Source organism: Diabrotica undecimpunctata, chromosome 6 (assembly GCF_040954645.1).
Source record: "Diabrotica undecimpunctata isolate CICGRU chromosome 6, icDiaUnde3, whole genome shotgun sequence".
Taxonomy (NCBI): domain Eukaryota; kingdom Metazoa; phylum Arthropoda; class Insecta; order Coleoptera; family Chrysomelidae; genus Diabrotica; species Diabrotica undecimpunctata.
Window position 1 is genome coordinate 123,737,952 of NC_092808.1, and position 23,207 is coordinate 123,761,158.

The 23,207-nt window shown below is 33.6% G+C and overlaps 1 protein-coding gene across 3 annotated transcripts in view; it reads left to right on the top strand.

Annotated features, from left to right (window-relative positions):
- Nucleotides 1-1,082: 1,082 nt before the first annotated feature.
- Nucleotides 1,083-23,207, top strand: part of LOC140443813 (radial spoke head protein 9 homolog) — a 65,354-nt gene continuing 43,229 nt past the window's right edge. Inside the window, exons 1-3 of one of the 3 annotated variants that reach the window (XM_072535273.1) lie at nucleotides 1,085-1,338; nucleotides 1,432-1,557; nucleotides 19,742-21,601. In XM_072535273.1, the coding sequence (XP_072391374.1) occupies nucleotides 1,215-1,338; nucleotides 1,432-1,557; nucleotides 19,742-19,872 (381 nt within the window). In that variant the 5' untranslated portion in view covers nucleotides 1,085-1,214 and the 3' untranslated portion in view covers nucleotides 19,873-21,601. Of the gene's footprint in view, nucleotides 1,339-1,431; nucleotides 1,558-19,741; nucleotides 21,602-23,207 lie in introns of those variants that run through there. The other 2 variants (XM_072535269.1, XM_072535272.1) reach the window with 2 other exon arrangements.

The following is a 23,207-nucleotide window of genomic DNA, read 5'->3' on the forward strand; positions in this document are numbered from 1 at the left end:
ATTATTTTGCTAATTGAATAATTTTATCATAGACTGCATAAAAATCCCATTTAACTTTAACAAGAATTCAAATTCTGGTCTCCAATGACGGCATGCGCGAACACGACCGATTTTGTGCTACGGGAAGATCCTATCTTGTTAGTCATAGTATCATGTCTTTTAGCATTAAACTGTGCCCGAGGCACGAATAGTGACGAATGTGGGACGTGCGGTGTGGTAGACGTCATTGGGTGCGTCTAATTTCTAACAATATTTGTTGCACCACAGAATACACTACCCACATTGCACATTGCAGTTATGCAATTTGCAGTCTGCAGTGCACACTTGTTCAAGACACACAAGCATGTTCTTGCATCTCTCTCACACACCTGTGGACGTAACCAATGACGTATATTATACGTCATTGGACGTAACCCAGAGCCCAGAAACAACTTTAATGACGCCAAGTTAAATGCTCTATCAATCTGTGTTCATGTTGATTATGTTGCTGTGTTAATCGAGTTTGCTATCCTGTGTGCTTCAAAACGTAGCGAATGAGATTTTTATTTATTCATTAAGTAAAGACTTTGTATATTATATTGTTATTATAAATTTTGTGGTGAAACATTCAGTTTTTTGTGTTAATATCACCTAATTTGTTTATCTATATATGTGGGTTGTTTAAACAATAATAATAAAAAAAATAAAACTTCTTCAACGTACTAACAACGTTAGTTTAATAGTTTAACTTAATTTTAATTTATATGTAATATAAAACAAATAAACACAATAAAACTTGAAAATCAATTAAAAAAAAAAACAAATATGTATAACGTTTAGTATAGAGAATGAAGCTTAACGACGAGTTCGTATGTTAAAATTTCAGATTGTTTAGTCTAATAAAAAAATAAGTATTTATTTTGTAAAGTTTTCTATTTTTTGAAGTACTGTATTAGGTACTCTATAATAACAATAAATTTTTACTTTATTTTGTTTGTTTTGAAAATTCTAAGATACCTGTCAAAAGACACAATTTTTACGTAATTATGTGTTTAAATAAACAATAAAATTTTTATTTTGGTACGCCTCTGCAAAATTGATAAGTGGATATGATTTCGTCGCTTTAAGTGCGATGTTGCCAAATAACCACTTCAAATCCTTCAAGTAAAAATTGTTTTAGTATAGACGCCATATTTGTTTATTATTTTCATTAAATTCGTTTAGTAGCAGTAGCTATGGAAGATAATATTGAAATAAAGAAAGGGTTTACTGAATATGACCAACCATGTATAGAAAGTCATCTATGGACATCAGTAGATCTCCAAGACTTAAAAGTTGAACCAGAGAAAGGTGACCTAGGTGAGATGAGAAGTAATAAAAATAAATAATAAACAATGTGATATAATCATTTATGAGCATTGGAATTTTTAAATTTTCATATTTTTTTCTTAGCTAAGGAAGTTAAAGTTAAAAAGGAGGAAGAGTTTGCAGAAGATGACCAAAAATATATAGAGAATCATCTATGGACATCAACAGATCTTCAAGACTTAAAGGCCGAACCGGAGGAAAATGAATCAGGTGAGACAGGAAGTCAAATCAATAATAAATATTCTGCAAATTAAGTTCATAATGCTGCGTTTTTCATATATTGTTGGTAATGATTAGAATACATTATTTAATCCATAACTTTATTGAGATTGGAACTGTATTGTTCCAAAACCTTCTGAAAGTCAATGAATAAATAGTGAATATGCACATTATATTCCATGTATTGTTCTATTAAAATTTGCACAGTATGATCAAGGAATGTAGATATGCATTTATATGAGTTAGTATGATCAAAGAATAAGTGTCTATATTCTTTGGTATGATGATAAAATGTTTTCCAAACCAATCCATCTTGTTCCAGTCGTTAATACATGTACATCTTGGTGTTAGTTATCATTTTTCTGAATAGCTTACATAAATTGGATAAAAGAAATATAGGTATAAGTTTCTATTTGTATTTACCTTTTTTAAATAATTGTATAATAATAATTTTTTTTTGTATATTGTAGGAAGTCTTTGTTTTCATTTCCTTTATTTATTGTTCATCATTGATTTATCTGGGTCTGTAAGCAGATATTCTTTATGTAAAGATTGTTCATTCATGTTGTCAGTCTAATAGTTTAGGAAAACAAAAAAAAAAGTACCCTGTTGAGTATTCTGACCTAAGGGTAAAGTACCTAGGTATTGGCACTTTAGGTAAGCAAAAAATTTTAGGTATCTGTATTTTAAAAACAGTATTCAAAACATTGTTAGTTGTATTTTTACTTATAGATTTGGTAGTATTTTTAGATTATAATACTGATGACTTTTTATTCAAATACCATCTGAATTATTTTATATAAATTGTTTTTTGAGAATCAGTCTATTTCACCAGTTATTGCCACTTGAGTCTAGTTGTTGGCATACCAAGGATTCCAGTTATTAGCACCTAAATTCAGATATGCACATCCTTACGGTTTAGTGGGTACCTAGGTATATTGTTTAAAAAATAACAAATATTAATATAACTTTTTATTAAAAATAAAAGAAATAAATAAAAATGAGCCAAACACAAACAAAAATGAAAAATATAAATATAAAATGTAAAAACATAGGTTATATTTATATAAATTATATAGGTAGACATAACGTACCTACTCAAAACTTAAGATGCCAAGCCACGTGTGGTACACACTTTACAAACATAAAAGTCTTTATAGGTCTTGGCTTTTTTTTAGGCAACCACAATGGTATCTTCTTGAACATTTTTGACACTGTATTCCAAAATTTATCAATGAAAATTTTTTTGTACAACTAAAGTATATTCCTTTGTTTAAAATTTTATTATTTGTTGGCAATGAACTGAATAAAATTTGTGTTGGTATTGAATGGTTATTATTTGCTGTCTCCTTTAAAATATTTCTAATATGTTTGGGTTTATTCACTATTTTTTTCATTTTATCTTGTTCTTTTCTCAACTTATTTTCTTCTTTTTTCACTTTATTTTCTTTTTTCTTTATTTTATTTTCTTGTTTTTTCTATTCTTTTTCTGTCTTATCCCTCTGCTTTTCTTCATAAATTTTTTTCTAACCACTTGATGTGGTAACAAACACAAACCATACATACAGTATGTATGGTATGTGGTAACAAAAGAAAGTCTTTCAGTCTGAAGCTTGCCTTTTCTTTCAGGAGTTTTTGGCCACATCAAGTAATCTTTAAATTCTATGCTCAAGCTAGTATTTGAAACACAGTTTGGTTGATTATTATTATGCTTATTAGAATGCTTTACTACAAAATTAGTTTCATTTGTATCAGTAATATCTTCAAAATTACTACAATCAAATAAACTTTCATATGGGTAAGCTTGAGCTGAAGTTCCTGGAATAGCAATATCATCATCCATCATTATCGGTGTACTGGCTATATCAATTTCGTCTGTGATCTGAGGTATTACAATATTATCGTCAAATATTGGAACATAGTTAAATCAATTTCCTCTATAGTAATCATAGAGGTATCTGCAACAAAATCCAAGTTGTTTTCGGAACCCAAATTATTTTCTTCTGTGTTCGCAATTAGAATTTTTTTCCATATTTTTAGGAGTAGTTGAAAATGTTGCATCAGTTTTCGGATCAGTATAATCTTTCAATCCTTGCAATTTTTCTGATCCTACTATTTCGCAAAAATCCGCATAAGATAAATAACCCTCTTCTTTAAACATTGAAGTCTATTTTTCGGCCTTTTGTTGTTTTCTTAAACATTTTGTAAAATCAATTGCATTACTGCAAACACTTTCAATCTAGTGAGATCTCCGTAACATCTGGTGTTCCACAAGGAAGCCACTTAGGGCCTTTCCTTTTTAATATATTTGTTAATGACATTAAATCTCAAATTAACTCTAAATTTTTGCTATTTGCTGATGATTTAAAAATCTATAGAATTGTCGAAGACGTCTCAGATTGTGAAAAACTCCAAATTGATATTAACAAAATTATGGCATGGTGCAATTGGAACCAAATGAGCATTAATGTTGGAAAATGTCACTTTATTAGTTTCTGTAGAAGAATTAACAACCTCTCTTATAATTACAAATTAGCTGAAGAACCACTGAAGGCTGTCTCAACTGTAAGAGATCTAGGTGTTCAATTAGATTCCAAACTAAATTTTTCCGCTCATTTTGATTATGTGAATAACCAGGCATTTAAAATGTTAGGCTTCATTATTAGAACCTCTAGATGTTTGCATAACATTAATTCCATCAGACTGATTTACATTTCCCTAGTAAGATCTGTTCTTGAGTATTGCTCAGTCGTTTGGTCACCCACTTATGAAGTCCATATAGCCAAGCTTGAAAAAGTCCAAAATAAATTCATTAGGTACTTAAGTTTTAAATTACACAAACCTTTAAGCGACCATTCCTACTCAGAAATTAGAAATACATTAAACCTTCCTAGGCTATCTTCCAGACGGATGTATGCTGATGTTTTGTTTCTTCATAAACTACTGAATTCAAAAATTAATTGCAATGAACTACTGTCTCTAATCGACTTTAATGTTCCCTCTAGAGTTACTAGAACATCTCATAATTTTGCAATTAAATTTCATCGCTCTAATTTTGGTAGGCATTCTCCACTGAGTAGAATCATTCTAAATGGAAATAGAATAGACTTTGATTTGTTGCTGTGCGCTTCGGAAAATGTCTGTAGAATGCGTTTAAAAAAAATTTTGTAATTTTATGTGATTTGTATTTGCTATGTGCTTTATATAGTTTTAATATTTGTTTTTTTTTTCTATATGGCTGCATTGCCAATTCTTTTCATACATATTTGCTATATCTTTGTAATTATTGTATCACTAGATAATACTTGTAATACTTTGTGTATATATTGAATTGGGTGGTATCCCGTTAATAAATAAATAAATAAATACTGCTACATGTAAAAAGGCTGCATGCTTTGACTCTTGTAAAATAGGCCCAAACTCTGGTTTTGTTAATTGTACAAATGGTTTTTCTCTTCGCCATTCTAAAGTAGCCTTCTTCCAACTATTCTTTATGGTTTAAAAAAACATGATACAACGAAATAAGAATAATTTGTAGATTGGTACACAGCTTACTCAATTCATAAGTGAGGTGAGTTTTGTGTCCATCAACAAATAAAATAATAGGTTTTTTAATATTGTTTTGGGTCAAAAACTTATTAAAAATATTAGACACATACTCATAGTAAAGTTCAGCCTAATAGCCATAAAGTTTTAGAAGTTTATTGATTCAAAAATTTATAACATTCATATATGATAAAAATAACAATTACACTTAAAATATAGTATCTACACTTATTAAAAAATATAAAACAATAATATATAACATAAAACATGACAACAAAACAACTACCTAACTATTGGTGCTTTTAATATGGTCCATTAATTTGCTTTTAAACATTTGTATAGATGAACAACTTTTAACTGTTTGAGGAAGCTTATTAAAAAGACCAACACCCTTAAACAACAAAGAGTTTCTTGAAGCCGTCCTTTTTGTTTTCACAATGTGTAAATTGCACTTACCTCGAGTAGGGTAATTGTGAATATCACAATTCGGTGTAATAAACTCACAAAAGTAAGCAGGGGCCAAATTATTTAGAATTTTATAAATGAACAACATTGTAAGGTAAAAGACCCTTTGTTGAACTAAAACCCACTGCAGCATGCTAAGCATTGTTGCTATAGGTGTATATCTGTTTCCACCAATAATGATTCTCATTCCACAATTTTGTAATTTTTGCAACTGGGCCGATTGATTTAAATTGAAGAGAAAAATAACTGACGAGCAAAAATCGAAGTGAGGTTGAATAATTGCATTAAAAACTGTAATTTTAGTTGCAGTTGACAAATTTTTAGATATTCTTGAAAAAAAGTATAATTTTTTAGAAATCTTTTTTAATGGGTGATTAAAATGGTCATTAAAAGACAATAAATTATCCAATTGAAAACCAAGGTACTTAATTGTTGTAATGATTTCTATTTTGTCATTGTCAGTTTGAAGATTAATAGTATTAATATCAATATTTGAGTATTTGTATTTAGTTGTTATTATCATAGCCTTTGTCTTTAACACATTTAACTTTGGTTTGTTGATCTTTAAATATTTATTAACAGACTGCAATGCTGAGTTCATTTTAGATACAGCATTTTCTAAGTTTGAATCAAAACATGCAAGTAGGGTGTCATCTGCATACAAATTAAAGAAATCACATTTAACAAACAAGTTTATATCATTTAAATACAATATAAACAAAAGGGGTCCTAAGACACTACCTTGAGGTACCCCAATTATCACTAACACTAATTCCCCAATCTTCTGGAACGCGACTGACTATATTACTTGGTAGCCTTTTATATGGATAAATAATCATAGGTGGAATTATTAAACCAGAAGCCGAAAAAGTAAATAAAATGGTTAAATTTGCTTTTGCAGCTCCTTGGTGTACCTACTTGGTAAACATTTTTTGTTTCTCGAGGTGCAATAACTTTGTCTGTCTTTGGACAAAATAAGAAGCACGTCTCATCTTCATCGAATATTCTTGATGGGTTGTTGAGTATTTTGAAATATGATTTTTCGGTTGAGTTTACCGAAAGTACAAGCTGAATATAGCCGCAAATGTCAAACATGAAATAAAATATTTTGGTTTGGCAGTGTTGGGGTGTTTTTATAATGGATATGTTGTATGCTTCAAATATAAAGAGACAACGCTTTTGTACATTTTGATTATACATACTATTTTATGAATTCTGCAATTTTTAATTTATATTAAGTTTAATTTATGGACCAGTCCACTTATGTTCGGGATCAGCATTTTCGTCCGCTGTGCCACATCCTCCGTGTTGTTCCATTCTTTTTTGCTATCTTTCAATTGACCTTTCCCTTTCCTGTCTTCTCTCGGTCATAGTAAGGTTTGGTGCTTTTCTCTCATAGAGCTCTTTTCTTTCCACCGCCAATACATGCAACGGAACACATCCAGCGATGGTCCACAAGACTGCCGCAGACACAGTCCTGTAGGAGCATGCCACTCGCAACAGACTTGTACTGTCCACTTGTGTTACGAGCCTTCTATAGGCCGTTATCTCTACCGCCTCGCTCCAGACTGGTGCCGCGTAGAGGATGATCAACTGTACAACACCGTGTATGACCCTCCTCCTTTCGGATTTGGGTCCCCCAATCTTGGGCATCACCCTCCCCAACGCAGCCGCACTATTAGCAGCCTTCCGAACCATTTTCCACGTGCTCCCTCCATTTTCCATTCTGGTACAATGTCACTCCTAGGTACTTTACTTGTTCCTTGAGTGTTAGACATGCTCCCGCACATTGTAATTCAACACTTTGCCTGTTCCTTTTTCCCTTTAGAATGATGGCTTCGGTTTTCTCTGCCGCAAGTTTCAGTCCGTGCTGCGTCGTCCATTTCTTTACGACGCGGCCTGCGTTCCGAACCCGGTATTTGAGATCTGACTCATCCTGGGCCACTACCAGTACAGCGAGGTCATCCGCGAAGGGAGTTGTACTCTCTCTGTATTCACAGTGCATAATCCCGTCATGTGCCAGGTTCCATAGCATCGGGCCCAAGACAGATCCCTGGGGTACCCCGGCTGTCACGTCCACGATCGTGCCCTTTTCCACCATAATCCTTCTCTCGGACACATATTCCGCCACCACATTCATCAGGTAACCAGGACATTCTCTCTCCTCCATTGCCTTCATTACCTCGTTCCACTGCAGCGTATTGAATGCATTTTTAACATCAAACAACAGCAGGGTCGCCCAGCGATGTTCATCCCCTCTGTTGCGCAATGCTTCGAGTACACTCATGATTGCATCAATCGTTCTTTTCCCTTCACAAAAACCAAATTGCCTCCGAGATAAACCACCTGACCTCTCAATCATGTCGTCTATGCGTACTCGCAGCATCCTTTCATTCAGCTTACTGATGCATGGAAGAAGGCAGATGGGGCGATACTTTTCCCTAGCCTTTAGGAGCAGTATTAACCTCGATGTCCTCCAAGGCTCAGGAAAGGTTTGTGCTTCCAGCAGTGCATTCATGTGTTCCAGAAGCCACGCAGGCTCCGCCCGTCCTAGGCGCTTCACCGCATCAGGTGGTATCTGATTCAGTCCGGGTGACCTACGCGTCTTGAGTGAACCCAATGCCTCGACAAATTCATCCATGGCAAAGGGTACAGCCCGCTCAGCTCCTTCATCCCTCCATACACCATGCCATCTGTCCTCCGGAAAGAGCTCTCGTGTTACCTCAAGCTTCTTGTCCATAGGCATTTCGTAAGAAGGAATACGCATGGAACTTCTGCACGACCATCTTGTATTCCTGACCCCAGATGTCCTCATCCAGCTTTTCACACAACTCTTTCCAGTGCCTTCTTTTTTCTGTACGGATTTTCCTGTAAAGTTTCCTCTTCCTTGCGCGGTACTCTTCCTCGATCTCCTCGATGACCTCAGGGTTGATTCCTGCTCTGCCTCTTACTCTGGTTAACCTTCTTCTCATTGCTATACATTCATTTCTTAGTGCCTCGATGTCCGCATTCCACCAGTATGGCATCCTGTTGACATCTTGGCGACCTATCTTGCTTCCTTCCATCGCTTCTTTAATGACTCTCCAGGCTTTCCACCGTCGGTGATTGACCCTGCATTATGCTCACTCTCCATTTAATCAGCTCCTCGTATAATTTCCAGTCATTCCCATCGCCGCATCTGCCCCCCGACGTCCCGGACGTACGGACCGCGTTAGTGGTGCCCGTTCCGGTTATCGAGAACTCGAAATATACCTAATAATAGTTACATATCATCTTCGTCTTCTGAAGAAATGTACAGGTCTACATCTTGATCAGAGTCTTTTTGAATAACTTTGTGAACAGCAAGATTGTGATAAAATTGTTGAGCATCTTTATCAAGTAAATTGACGATTTCTAATAAATTTTTCTTTTTCTATGCCCTTATGGACCAAGGATTTTCATATAAACGTTTTAGTTTATATTGCAAACTATATAATTTTTGTCCATTTAAAAAAAATACTTCTTGGAATTATAACTGACAATTTGGTGTAATGTAGCCAAGCAATTTCTCATGGTTTAAACTTTTTATTTGTATTTTGTAGTAGCCCCTTCAATACAACATTTGAGAAAGAAAATAAATTGTCTTGGTCTATATAAAATAGAGAGGTCTATAGAAAATGAGGAAAACCTCGTATAAAATGACCTCAAATATGTCATTTCATGTCTACTTGAACCTTGGGTACATATTAGTGCCTATTCAGCAGATATGCATAATAAGCTCTACCCTACTCTACTATTCCCTCCTACTGGAATCGCTTATCCTATCAGCCATTGGGACGCGTTGTGTTTGGTGTAGACTTGGTCTACCCATTAGTCGAATCCCTTCCTGATGAGATATGGGCGATGCCAAGTCTTGCCTCTCACCAGGAAAAGACCTGACACATGACAACCTCTTTATTTGTAGTATGTGTAATACATGCAAGGAAAATGATTTCTTTTCGGTGAGAAAGTATGATAATATGTCGTCAATAATATACTTATTTGATAAGAGTGTTAGTAATATAATGTAATTTTTAATTATCTTCGTCAATTAACGCTGTTAAAGTAATTTTTGAAATAGTTTACTTGATTTCTAATAGATAATAGCTTTTCTTTATTATTACAATAATATATTAACATTAGAACAAAATAATTAAAAGAAATTATATTAACTAATGCTTAAAATACTAGACTACAAAATCATCGAACAATTTATGCTCTGGAAAATCCTTATTTAATTGAAAATAATTTAACTTTTCTTCTTGAACGTAACTTATATTGTAACATGATTTAGAACATGTACATATATCACAGCAGTCCAATTCGGAAGTGATGCTTGGACAAATAGTACAAAAATTCCTGTGCAGGAATTGTTTCTTTTGTAAATACTCCATCGCAGTATTTTCTTCTAAAAAGTCGTAGTCGGTTGTAGCTTATCGTTTTGTTGAATCCATCCATACTTCGTTACTTCATATGAAGTTATTAACTTCATACCTTTTAAAATAAGTTGTTTAAAGGTACGATTCCGACAACGACTGCAGACGGCAATTGCAGTTGCCGCGACGGCAGACGTCACTACTTTGCAGTATTAATTTGTATGAGAGCGATTCCGACATCTGACTGCAACTGCTGCGCGGTAGAACGTCAGATGATGTGCCGCGCGACGACAGACGACACACTTCAACAAACACAGTACTGCTGTTAGTGCCGTCGTGAAGTTGGACAAGATGGAGGTGTTGACAAACGAAGAAAGTGACTATTTTATTGATTTAGTGTCTAAATATCCATGTTTATTCGACTGCAAAAATGCGAATTATAAAAATTCACGTATGAAGGAAATTGTTTGGAAGGAGATCGCCGAAAAAGTGAATAAAACCAGTAAGTATACTTATTACTTTTATTTTTTATAAACTACTATTGTGTACAATTTACGATAACTCTTTGCCAAGATACTTCACCTACTTGGGAACAAAAATACTCTTTTAATGTGTCTCGAATAGCTAGGCCTCCGGCATTAGCAAAACCACTAGTACTCGCCAATCTAATCATGTTTTTTTTTTTTTTTTTTTATTCAGTTTGATGGCCTTGGCCGAGCCAATTAGCCAGACAAATTTAAAGACAAACAATTTTTACAATCAGAGGAATTTTTTACAATTAGGGGAATAAACATATAATCATCCGTACAATCTAACGTGCAATTAGTAATAATTAGCAATTAACAATTAATAATTAGTAATTAGTAATAATTCTTTTTTTTTTTTTTCTTTTTTAATTTTTTTTTTTTTTCCTGCGCTAAGACATAACCCGATTCAACATCTCGGAGGTTTACATCTTTTTTTTTTTTTTATTTCTTTATGATTTTTTTTTTTTTTTAATTTTTTTTTTTATATATAATTTTGTTTTTTTTTTTTTTTTTTTTTTTTTTTTTTTGCTATAATACAATATTTACTTAAATATAAGTTAGTTTTAAGCTACAATTTATATTTACAGTTTTTGATATGTTCGTAAATCATTTTTAATATATTGATATCTCTAGAGAAAATCAAATTGTTCAGGAAGACGGGAAGTGGAATTTTTAATATAATAAGATTATCATAAAATTTGTTTATGTTTACTGATTCGTGGGAACATTCAAGAAAAATATGTAATAAGTTACCTTCTTTTCCACACTTGCAATTAGGTGACTCCGCGAGACCCAACTTGTACATATGAAGGGGGGTAAGAGCATGATTAGATCTTAATCTGTTTATAACCCTTATGAAATGGCGATTTGATAGAGTATGAAACCATCTTTTTATGGGTATTTCAGGCTGCATTTGTTTGTAATTATTTCCAGTTCTCGTGTTTCGATAATATGTTTGCCATTTTTCTTTTTGATGCTGTTTACTAATTATATCAATGTCTGAAAAGGGGAGTAAGTTCAAGGGAGCTTCTTCGCCTATGTCTAGGGCAGATTTGGCTAGGCTATCTGCTATTTCATTGCCCTTAATGCCCGCGTGTCCCTTTATCCATGATATAATAATGCTTTTCCCTAAATTTGTAATTTTATTGTAAATAGTCATAATTTCTAGTTCTATATGATTTAGTTGTTTGGACCTATGTACGTTTGTTAGTCTGTCGACGACACTCTTACTGTCTGTAAATATTATGCAGCTGTAGGGTTCGTTACTATGTATATGCCTTAATGCAAGAAGAATCGCTGTCATTTCAGCAGTGTATATCGATGATTCAGCTGGCAATTTCAATAATTTTTTAAATCCGCTTTGAACATTAATTAATGCACATCCTACTTTGTTTTGTACTTTAGATCCGTCTGTAAAGTAAAACTGATAGTTTGGCCATTTATGCCGTGTAAATGATTGAAAAGCGACTGGATCTAAATTACTGTCCATAAAAAAGGTATTAATATGTTTCGAAAAAAGCTCTTCTAATATATGGGAATACATAGGTGAAACTTGATTTTCATACGTATAGAAAGTATGTCGGTATTGAGATATCCTCAGGTAACTATTTACCAGAAGAGAACATTTTTTCTTTGTCCAATATTTATGAGTTAGATCTAAAATTGATAAAATATGAATATCCTGTAGATAGTTAGTATTTTTCCCTATGGCTCTAGTAATGAATTTATCACTTAAAAACTCCCGTCGAAATTTCAGAGGTGGTTCTATCGCCTCAACTTCCATTATATTAACAGGTGTTGAATTCAAATATCCAAGACAAAGCCGAAGGCATTTATTTTTTTGTATTTCTAATTTATTTAAATGTGTGTTTGCGGCAGTTCCATATAAATGACAACTGTAATCGAAAATGGGACGAATCATAGTACGGTAAAATAAAAGTGCTACATTTGGATCAGCGCCCCAGTTAGTTCTACAAAAGGCTCTTAGAATGTTCATTGCATTTTCAGACTTTTTTATGACATGATGAATTTGATCCTTCCATAGGAGTTTTCTGTCTAAATAAGTACCGAGATATTTTATACAATTTTTAATAGGGAACTGAATTTGACCTACTTCCAGATGCCCTTGTGGAATTTGATGTTTTCTAGAGAAAATACAAATTTCAGTTTTAGATTCTGATATATCTAAACCAATATTTTCATAGTGATTAAGAACAGCTTTAATTGAGAGATCAAAATTATTTTTACATATATCCAATGATTTGTGGGCTGTGTAAACTACTACATCATCAGCATATTGAATAATTTTTGTTGGGCTATTAATACAATTTTCTATATCCATATTATATAAAATAAATAGTATTGGGCTTAATATGCTACCCTGTGGAATTCCTATATTCGTAAGACGTGGTGGAGAGATGGAATGGTTGATTTTTAAAAAAGTTGATCTATTAGTGTACAATGTCCTCAGAAAACTAGCTATGGTGATGGGGAAGCCGATGTCTAATAGCTTTTTATGCATAATGTCCAAGTTAACGGTATCGAATGCAGAGGAGACATCAAGAAAAGCAGCCATAGTATACATATTATCAGTAAAGTTTATTAGTATGGATGAGACTAAGGCAGTTATGGCATCTTGGGTTGATTTTGATTTTCGAAATCCATACTGAGATTTTGGGAGAATATGTTCTTGCTCTAACCAATGTTCAATTCTATTTTTTATTAACCTTTCTAACGTCTTTAGGAAGCAAGAGGCTAAGGATATTGGTCTATATGATCTACTGCAATTTTCTGGCTTACCAGGTTTTTTAATAGGTATTAGAATATATTCCTTCCAGCTGTCTGGAATTTGTGACGTATCATTCCAAATGTCATTAAAAATATTTAATAATGATATTTTATAGTGGTGAGGAATATGGTATATCATGGAATATGAAATATTGTCTTTACCTGGAGCACTGCTATTTTGTTGACTAAGTACTCGCTCTAACTCCCACATTTTAAATGGTTCTTCTAAGCCAAACCTATCTCTTGACACTGTTCCGCTGTATTCTGGAAGATGTTGTGAAGGTACCCACTGTGGAGATATTTTCTTATGAAATTCATCTAGCCAGCTGGATTCTGGATCTATTGGAATCTTGTTGGACTGTTTGCGGTTTTTAAAAGTGTTTACTTTCTTCCACACTTCACTGATTTGTGTTTTTGAATTTAGGCTTTCGCAGTATTCTACCCAATTCTGTTTTTTCTTTTGTTTGAAAAGTTTTTTTGCGACAGCGTCAAGTCTCTTAAATTCAACTAAATTATTTCTTGTAGGATCTTGTTTATATTTTGCATATGCAATTTTTCGGTTATCAGCGGCGGTTTTGCAACTTTCACACCACCATTGGTTCGAAATTCGTCTCTTATGTGTTCCGTTAGATGAAAACTTTGGTATTGCTAAATTGGCTGCTTTATTAATGTTTGCTATTAGAGTTTGATAGTTTCCAGGAGGATTTACAGCTTCTAGTACAGATGTGTATAATTTCCAATCGGCCTTGTTAAGATTCCAGATCTTGTGATAGTTTTGAGCTGTAAATGAAGTTATATGATCTGTTTCCATGTTAATGATAATCGGAAGATGATTGGATCCATGAGGGTCCTGTAGGACTCTCCAAGTAAAAAATTTTGAAATATCTTGTGTACAAAAGGTTAAGTCAATAGCGGATGGACTCTTACTAGTTGCTAATGTGGGCGATCCATCATTCAAGCATATCAAATTACAATGATCAATACATTCTAAAAGTTTTTTACCATAGCTGTCTTCAATTTCGCAGCCCCATGCGATACTGTGGGAATTAAAATCCCCACCAATAATAAACGGTTTAGGTATGTCTTTAAAGAATTCCAACCATTGACTTTCAGATATCTTGGTCTTTGGTTCAATGTAAACTGACACAATATTGATGGGATTTTTACCTCGGAGAATTTTAACTGAAATACATTTGTGAGTGAAAGGATATCTATTTTTAAGATTTATTTCTTCGCATCTTAAGTTTGATTTTAATAAAATGGCAGTTCCACCATAACCGTCTGCCCGATCTGATCTAAAGCAATTGTAACCTTTAAAATTATAATAGTATTTTGATTTAAACCACGTTTCTGAAAGCAATGCTATGGAAATATTATTTTGATATAGCAGATATTCTAGATTTACTTTATTAGCTACTGCTGAACGACAGTTCCATTGCAGCAAATTTATGTTCGCGTTTGTGTCTGCGAATTTGAAGACAAGGTATGGTTTACATGTTTACTAATTAATTCCACAATTTCAGATTTTGATACATCGAAATTGTTTGTTTGTTTTATATTACTTATAATATTGAGAACTACTTCTAAAACTAAACTTATTGTTGCATTTAATTCCTCTGATTGTAATTTTACTCCGGCTGAGTTTTTTAAATAATGTTGACTATTAAAAATTCCCCCCGAGACAAAAGAGGTTTTTGGTTGTGTAAGTATTTCTTTTCTTGAAATTTCAATGGGATCAGGGCTGGTTGGTCTGTGCCTTTTGTTTGGGTTTGAAGTTGTAGGAGAAGAAAACATATAATTAGTAAAATTGTTATTATAGGATTTGGGTTGTAAATTGTGGGACTGTGAGTACTGAGGTTGAGAGGAATGATACTGTATTGTACTAGGAGGGGTAGGTCCAGATTGAGGCCGTTGGGAATAATTTGTCGAGGATATTTGACCACTTTCCATGGCAGAAGTATTATGAGCGACTATGTTTGCGTACGTATTTTTTGGGACCTGTTTATTTGCATCAAAGAAATTAATATTGCAAGAGCTCATGGTTTCCTTTACAATTTTTTGTCTTTTAAATTCTGGACAAGCAGACAAATTAGTAGTAAGATGATTTCCTTGACAGTTAAAGCACCGTGGTATGTAATCTGAATTTTTACAATCTTGTGTGGTATGGGACTCCTGACATTTGCTGCATCTTGGTTTACTTCGACACTGACCTCCCAGATGACCAAAACGGAGGCAGTTATAACATAATAATACTTTCTGGTTATACGGCTCTACCTCCTTGATAACTTTATTAATAGAAATATATTTTGGTAAGATTTGTGATTTGAAAATAACAATGCAAGACTTTGTGGGTACATATTCTACTATTTTACCTTCATCCGTAATTTTTTCTACTTTACGTTTTATTCTTTTGACATTAGATACTTCAAAAATGCAATGTTGATCAAATTGTCTTATTTTATCTTTTATGTACGCCTCTGAAAAATCTTTTTCTATATCTCTAATAACACCTTGTCTATGAAGAATAAATTTTGGGATATACAGTACAAAGTTATTTTTAACAAAAATATTTTCGTTTTTATTATTTATTAGAAAATTTGCTGATTTATAATCCTTTAACTTGATCCTAACCCTATTCCGACCTATAGAATCGATACTTATAATTTTATTGTCTATCTCCGGAAAGTTAGAAAGAATAATATCTCCGATTTTAAGAGCATTTAATTTACCTTTAAATTCGACCGAATTATTCTCAACATAAATATGATACGGGCCTAAATCAGTACTTACATACAAAAACTCCTGTCTTTCTTTCGATGTGTTATCGTTATCGATGGTCATTGCTGTTGTTGTTTGTATATCATTTGTATTTTTTTGACGTATATCTGGGGGCACTGGGTCGTCTGGGGGTTTCCCCCCGACTAACTGGTCCATTTAATTGTTCTTAAAACTCACAATCTAATTTTATTTTTACACCTAATCTGCAGATTTATAAAAACACAATTTTTAAACGAAAACAGTTTAATTTCGTTCCGCTTTGTCGATAGGCACGTCCGATTCGTAGGTGAACTAGAACACGACTGTGTTCTAATCATGTTATCAGACGGTATTTCTTCTTCATTCCGGTGATAACTAGGAATCTGTTGTTGTTCAAGATAACCTTCTCGTAGCATGTTGTGCAAGCAACAGGCAGACACTATTAAGTCGTCACAAGTTTCAGGTAAAATCGGTATTGGTACATAAAATATTCTAAACACTTGAGACAATAAGCCGAAAGCGTTTTCCACTACACGCCGAGCACGAGATAGTCTGTAGTTAAAAATATCTCTCTGGGTGTCATGTCTTGCAAGTCTTTGAAATATGGCTTCATCATAAACGTATCAAGAGCAAAAGCTTCATCACCCACTAGAAAGTGTGGTAAAATATCATTTGTTCCCGGTAAATTTTTCGGTTCAGGAAAATTGAATGTAGAGTTTTGTATTTTCTTTCCCATTTCTGACTTTTTAAATATATTGCTATCACCTTCTTTACCATAAGATCCCACATCAATTGCTATAAATTTATAACTCGAGTCAACTATTGCTAATAAAACTATCGAAAAGTATTCTTTATAGTTAAAGTAAAGAGACCCACTGCTCTATGGTGATTTTATACGAACATGTTTACCATCGATGCTACCAACGCAATTTGGTATATTCCATTTTTCTAAAAATTCTCTTTGAATCTTCTTAAAATCGTTTTTAGTAGGAGGGGGCATACAAATTGGAACCATTTTTTTTTTTCGAAGAACACGAAGTACTTGTTTAACTATTTTTGATATATATGACCTTGATATACGGTATTGAAATGATAGAGAAGCAAAACTTTCTCCTGTTGACATGAATCTGAAACATAATAACCACATATTAAATAATGAAAAAAAAATAACACTTATTATTTATATTACAGGTGAAAGCTGTAAAAAGCAGTGGAAGACCATCCGTGACGGATACATGCGATTTAAACGCAAAAATAAACTACCTACTGGATCGGCACACCTCCAAGTAATCGCAGTAAATGGCGAATATATAGGCTCTTATCGTTCCTAGATAATGTTCCGCAAGAGAGGTCTACTATTAGCAGCATATATGATGACACGGAGTCATCACAAAACAGTGTTGAAGAACTCGCAGACTCAGCACAGAATAATACACAGGACGAGTCTCCTACTCAACAAGCAAATGCTACCATAAGTACTGAGAGTTATGTACAAACTCTCTCTGTCAGAGCTGACCAGCAACTCAACTAACCCAATAAGAAACGTCGTCATAATACTAAAGAAGACATTCTGTCATATTATGAGAGAACGGGAGAAGTCACGCCTTTCGGCAATGACAAATATGACAAATGCATCGCAAAATTGTGATGAATTTAAATCGTTTGCTAACCATATCGAACAAGTTTTGCGAAAACTGCCCACACAAGTGCTTCAAATAAAAGCAAAACAGGAGCTCTTTCAAGTTCTTACAAAATATGAAATACTAGCAACAGAAAACAATGCTTCATATAGTGTCCCGATAACTGTGTCTGATAATACTCAGTACACTATTTTCAATGTTATATCGCCGACTGGAAGTTATTCGGATTCAACCGATATGACATATAAACAAAATGAAGATTTGCCTTCAATGAATTGTCAACAAGAGTCAGGTAGAGAAGAAAATGGAGAATTTCTTGGATTTCCAGAAGATTAGTTTAACAATATTGTTTATTATTATTATAGATTAGATTTAGATAGATTAGATTTTATAGATTAGATCTTGTTGTTATTATTAGTATTATAATTATTATCATTAAGAACTAAATTAAATTAGCCTACCTTAAAGTGAGGAATAATTTTTCTGCTGGTGATATTTTCCCTCTCCTTGTTTTTGTTGTAAGATCCTCATAAACTACAGACATCACAAAATTAAGCTGGTCTTTATTTAAACGGCAATAACTTCTGAAATTCGCTTCACTATCATTTAAATGTCTTTTGATTAATGTTTCATAAGAGCCGTCTTCTGGTCTAGTTAAATACAATGGTTGTGTAGGATTTCTCCTCAAGTCATAAAACAACAAATCGTCATCATCTTCTTGTTCTTGCAGTAAAACTTGCAACATTTCGAAACCCATTTTTTTATGTAATATACAACCTCAACTGTTTTATGCCGTCACATAACTGAAGTGGCTGCTGCTGACTTAGGAATCAATATGACGGCAAATGCTGCAGCGGCAGCAACTGCAACTGCCGTCCGCAGTTGCCGTCTGCCGTCGTTGTCGGAATCGTACCTTTAATGTCGATTTTGAGAGGGAACAATTTGTCTATAGATGTGTTTTCTCAATAGTTAAATTGCACCTATGTCTTCAATATTTAAATATGTATTCCTATGCGGGTGTTTCCCTAATTACATTTCTCAATAAGTGTATATCTTGGGTTATATCAATATCAATCACCTTCACCAATATGTCCTCCCTAAGTGTCTCCCTCCTGGTCTTCTTTGGTATTGAAGAAGTTAAATATAGAGTACTAATCCAGGGGAAATTGGCTAAACTTTTTAAGACAAATAACGAACTGCGCCAGGGAGTCCTTCTGTATTCTGTTCAATCTGGCTCTGGAAAAAAATAATATGTATGTCACAAATCACAACCAGCGGTTCAATATATAACACATACTTAAGGTGATGACATCAATATTGTTGGAAGAATGGAAATCGCTGGAACGACGTCGTGGAAGCAATTAATGAATTTGTATACGCAAGAGCACTCGTCAACACTAAAAATAACACTACTGCAGAATTAACCAGGGTACATGACAAAAGAGAGAGCGAAGGGAAATTGACAAAGAGATTAACACAATGGCGACCAAGAGCAAATAAACGAGGTAGGAAGACCATAAAAACCATTGATCGACGACATTTAAAGAAAAGGCAGCGAGAAACTGGCACCAAATGGCTCAAGACAGGCGAACATGAAAAATGCAAAGTGAGACCTACGTCCAGGAGTGGACCAGAAGAGGCTTCTAAAGAAGAAGAAGAGAAGATTTCTTATATACTTGTTACTCGTAACGATCTTTATTATTTGTCTTTTCAGCAAGTCTGAGATGTTTATGTAGACAGAACTCACCCCCTTAAAAAGTATAATTCAAAGACAATACACAGTTTAAGTCTAATTTAAATTAAAGCCATTTTTAAAGCTGACCTAATCTTAATTAAAAAATGTTTTATTTTTTCCATTAATATTACATTTTTACATCAAATGTAAAATATTTAAATAAAACATATTTTTTATATAGTATAAGAGAGAACCATGATTTAGTTCATTTATTACATTTATTTCTTTATTCTTCTAAATTTTTGTTTGTTTTGATTTTTGTTCATTAGTTTCTGCATACATTTTTATGTGTAGTAAAATGTGTATAGTTGGTTTATATTTTAGGTTGTTTACAAAACAAGAAGAGAATGACCATTATGAAAACACCTGAACATTCATCTAGTAATGAAACAGATTTGGTTAGATATGCTGGAGAAAAAACATTAAGTAAAAATATGAAAGTTCAAACTGGATAAAAGCCTTACACATGTGGAATTTGTTTGATACAGTTTACTAATGCGAGTTTGAAATCACATTTGAAAACACACATTGGAGAAAAGCCTTACAAGTGTGATATTTGCTTTAAACAGTTTACTACATCATATAATTTGAAATCACATTTGATGACTCATACCGGAGACAAACCTAACAAATGTGATATTTGTTTTAAGCAGTTTATTCAACCAATTCATTTGAAATCACATTTGATGACTCACACTGGAGAAAAACCTCACAAATGTGAAATTTGTTTCAAATCGTTTACTCTGGCGAGTAATTTGAAATCACATTTGATGACTCACACTGGAGAAAAGCCTTACAAGTGTGATATTTGCTTTAAACAGTTTACTCGAGCGAGTAATTTGAAATCGCATATGATGACTCACACTGGAGAAATGCCTTACAAGTGTGATATTTGCTTTAAACAGTTTACTAAAAAATGTATTTTGAGATCGCATATGATGCTTCACACTGGAGAAAAAACTCACAAATGTGAAATTTGTTTCAAGCAGTTTACTCAAGCGAGTAATTTGAAATCACATTTGGTTTGTCACAGTGGAGAAATGATTTACAAGTGTGATATTTGCTTTAAACAGTTTACTGCCGGGGGGACTTTGAAATCACATATGATGTCTCACACTGGAGAAAAACCTTACAAGTGTGATATTTGTTTTAAGCAATTTATTCAAGCAATTAATTTGAAATCACATTTGATGACTCACACTGGAGAAAAGCCTTACAAGTGTGATATTTGCTTTAAACAGTTTACTGCATCATCTAATTTGAAATCACATTTGATGACTTATACCGGAGACAAAACTAACAAATGTGATATTTGTTTTAAGCAATTTATTCAACCAATTCATTTGAAATCAAATTTGATGACTCACACTGGAGAAAAACCTCACAATGTGAAATTTGTTTCAAATCGTTTACTCTAGCGAGTAATTTGAAATCACATTTGAAGACTCACACTGGAGAAAAGGCTTACAAGTGTGATATTTGGTTTAAACAGTTTACTACATCATCTAATTTGAAATCACATTTGATGACTCATACCGGAGACAAACCTAACAAATGTGATATTTGTTTTAAGCAGTTTATTCGACCAATCTATTTGAAATCACACTGGAGAAAACCTCAAAAATGTGAAATTTGTTTCAAATCGTTTACTCTGGCGAGTAATTTGAAATCACATTTGATGACTCACACTGGAGAAAAGCCTTACAAGTGTGATATTTGCTTTAAACAGTTTACTCGAGCGAGTAATTTGAAATCACATATGATGACTCACACTGGAGAAAAACTTAACAAATGTGAAATTTGTTTCAAGCAGTTTACTCGAGCGGGTAATTTGAAATCATATTTGGTTACTCACACTGGAGCCCCACAAATGTGATATTTGCTTTAAACAGTTTACTAAAAAATGTATTTTAAGATCACATATGATGACTCACACTGGAGAAAAACCTTGCAAGTGTGATATTTGTTGTAAAGAGTTTAATCACGTTAGTAGTTTGAAACCACATTTGAGAATACACACTGGAGAAAAGCCTTTTAAGTGTGATATTTGTTTCAAGCAGTTTTCTCAAGCATATGGGTTGAAATCACATTTGAAAAGACACACTAGAGAAACAACTTTATAAGTGTGAAATTAGTTCTAAACAGATTGCTGTTTATCACACACGAGTTAAATATAAAATATCATTAAAGTTATAAAATCAAAATTGTTGTTTTTCCCTTTTTATTTACATGTTCCTCAATCCCAATCAAAAAAAAAATAAGAAGTGCTAACCTAACCCTTGAAATAGTTAAAAATGTAGAGTATGAATATTCAAGGGAAACTGTCTGAACTAACTGAAGAATATTATGTACAATATCTCTTCTTCGATTGGGATGTGTATATTGCAGGTGTTTCTTCTCCTCACAGGGAGCGTCTCATTCAGATATATTTTGAAGAGTATATGCAGCAGTCTTGCTTTAGTTCCTTACTAATAGGAATTTCTCTAAATAAATTGTTTCCAGTTTTAATGTACCATCATATTTTTGTAAAACTGTTGTACTGCTTTTATATTTTTTTGTTTATTCCTTATTTTTGCATTGCTACCCAGAGCATTGAAAATAGTACACCATCGTATGCCTTTGTCAGATCGATAAGGACTATGGGTTGAAAGGCTGTCGGCTAATTTTTTCTCAATAACCTGCTTCAGAGAAAATATGCTACTATACAGGATCTTCTTATTATATCTTCGACTTCCTGTACTGTTCTTTCATCGTATTCCACTTCATATCTGGTTGTGATGGTGTTCGTGAATTGCTGTCTTGTTCCAGTTAGAAGTAGTAATGTTCAATCCAAGATTTTTATGAACTGCGTCTTTTGAGCAAGTCTGAGATTTTTCCGTTGACGGAACGTACCCGTTCAAGAATGTGATTCAAAGTCAATACATACTTCAAGTCTAATTTAAATTAAAGCCATTTTCAAAGTTGACCTAATCATACGAGGCTTGTTTTTTAAGTAAGTACCGTTTTGGAATTAAAAAAAGATGTGCAAAGATATGGCAATAATTTTATTTTTACATTAAAGCCTGTACCTTAATCTACTTTTCTACATAATTTCCGTGAATATTGAGGCACTTGTCATAACGTGGCACCAGTTTTTGAATACCCTCCTGATAAAATTCTGCTGCCTGACTTGTTAACCACTGCATCACAAATGTTTTGACTTCGTTATCGTCTTGAAGACGCTGACCGCCCAGGTGTTTCTTCAAGTGCTGGAACAAATGGTAGTCGCTGGGCGCCAGATCAGGGCTGTATGGAGGATGATCTAGAGTTTCCCATTTAAATGATTTGATGAGATCTTTGGTCTTCTGATTAGCCACATGTGGACGGTCATTGTCATGCAGCAAAACGATACCCTTAGTCAACTTGCCACGTCTTTTGTTCTGGATTGCACGACGCAGATTTTTCAATGTCTCACAATAAGACGCTGCATTGTCTCATTACGAGGCAGAAACTCCACTAGCAATACTCCTTTTCTGTCCCAAAAAACTGTGCACATGATTTTCCGGGCAGAAATTGTTTGCTTAAACTTCACTCTTTTGAGTGATGATGAATGTCGCCATTCCATGGATTGTTGTTTCGATTCTGATCTGACGTAGGCCACCCACGTTTCGTCACCAGTAACAATTTGGTCTAAAAAATCTTCACCTTCACTGTGGTACCGGTCAAGGAAAGGCAATGCACTGCCTAAACGTTGGGTTTTGTGCAAATCCGTCAACATTTTTGGAACCCAACGTGAACACAATTTCCGGTA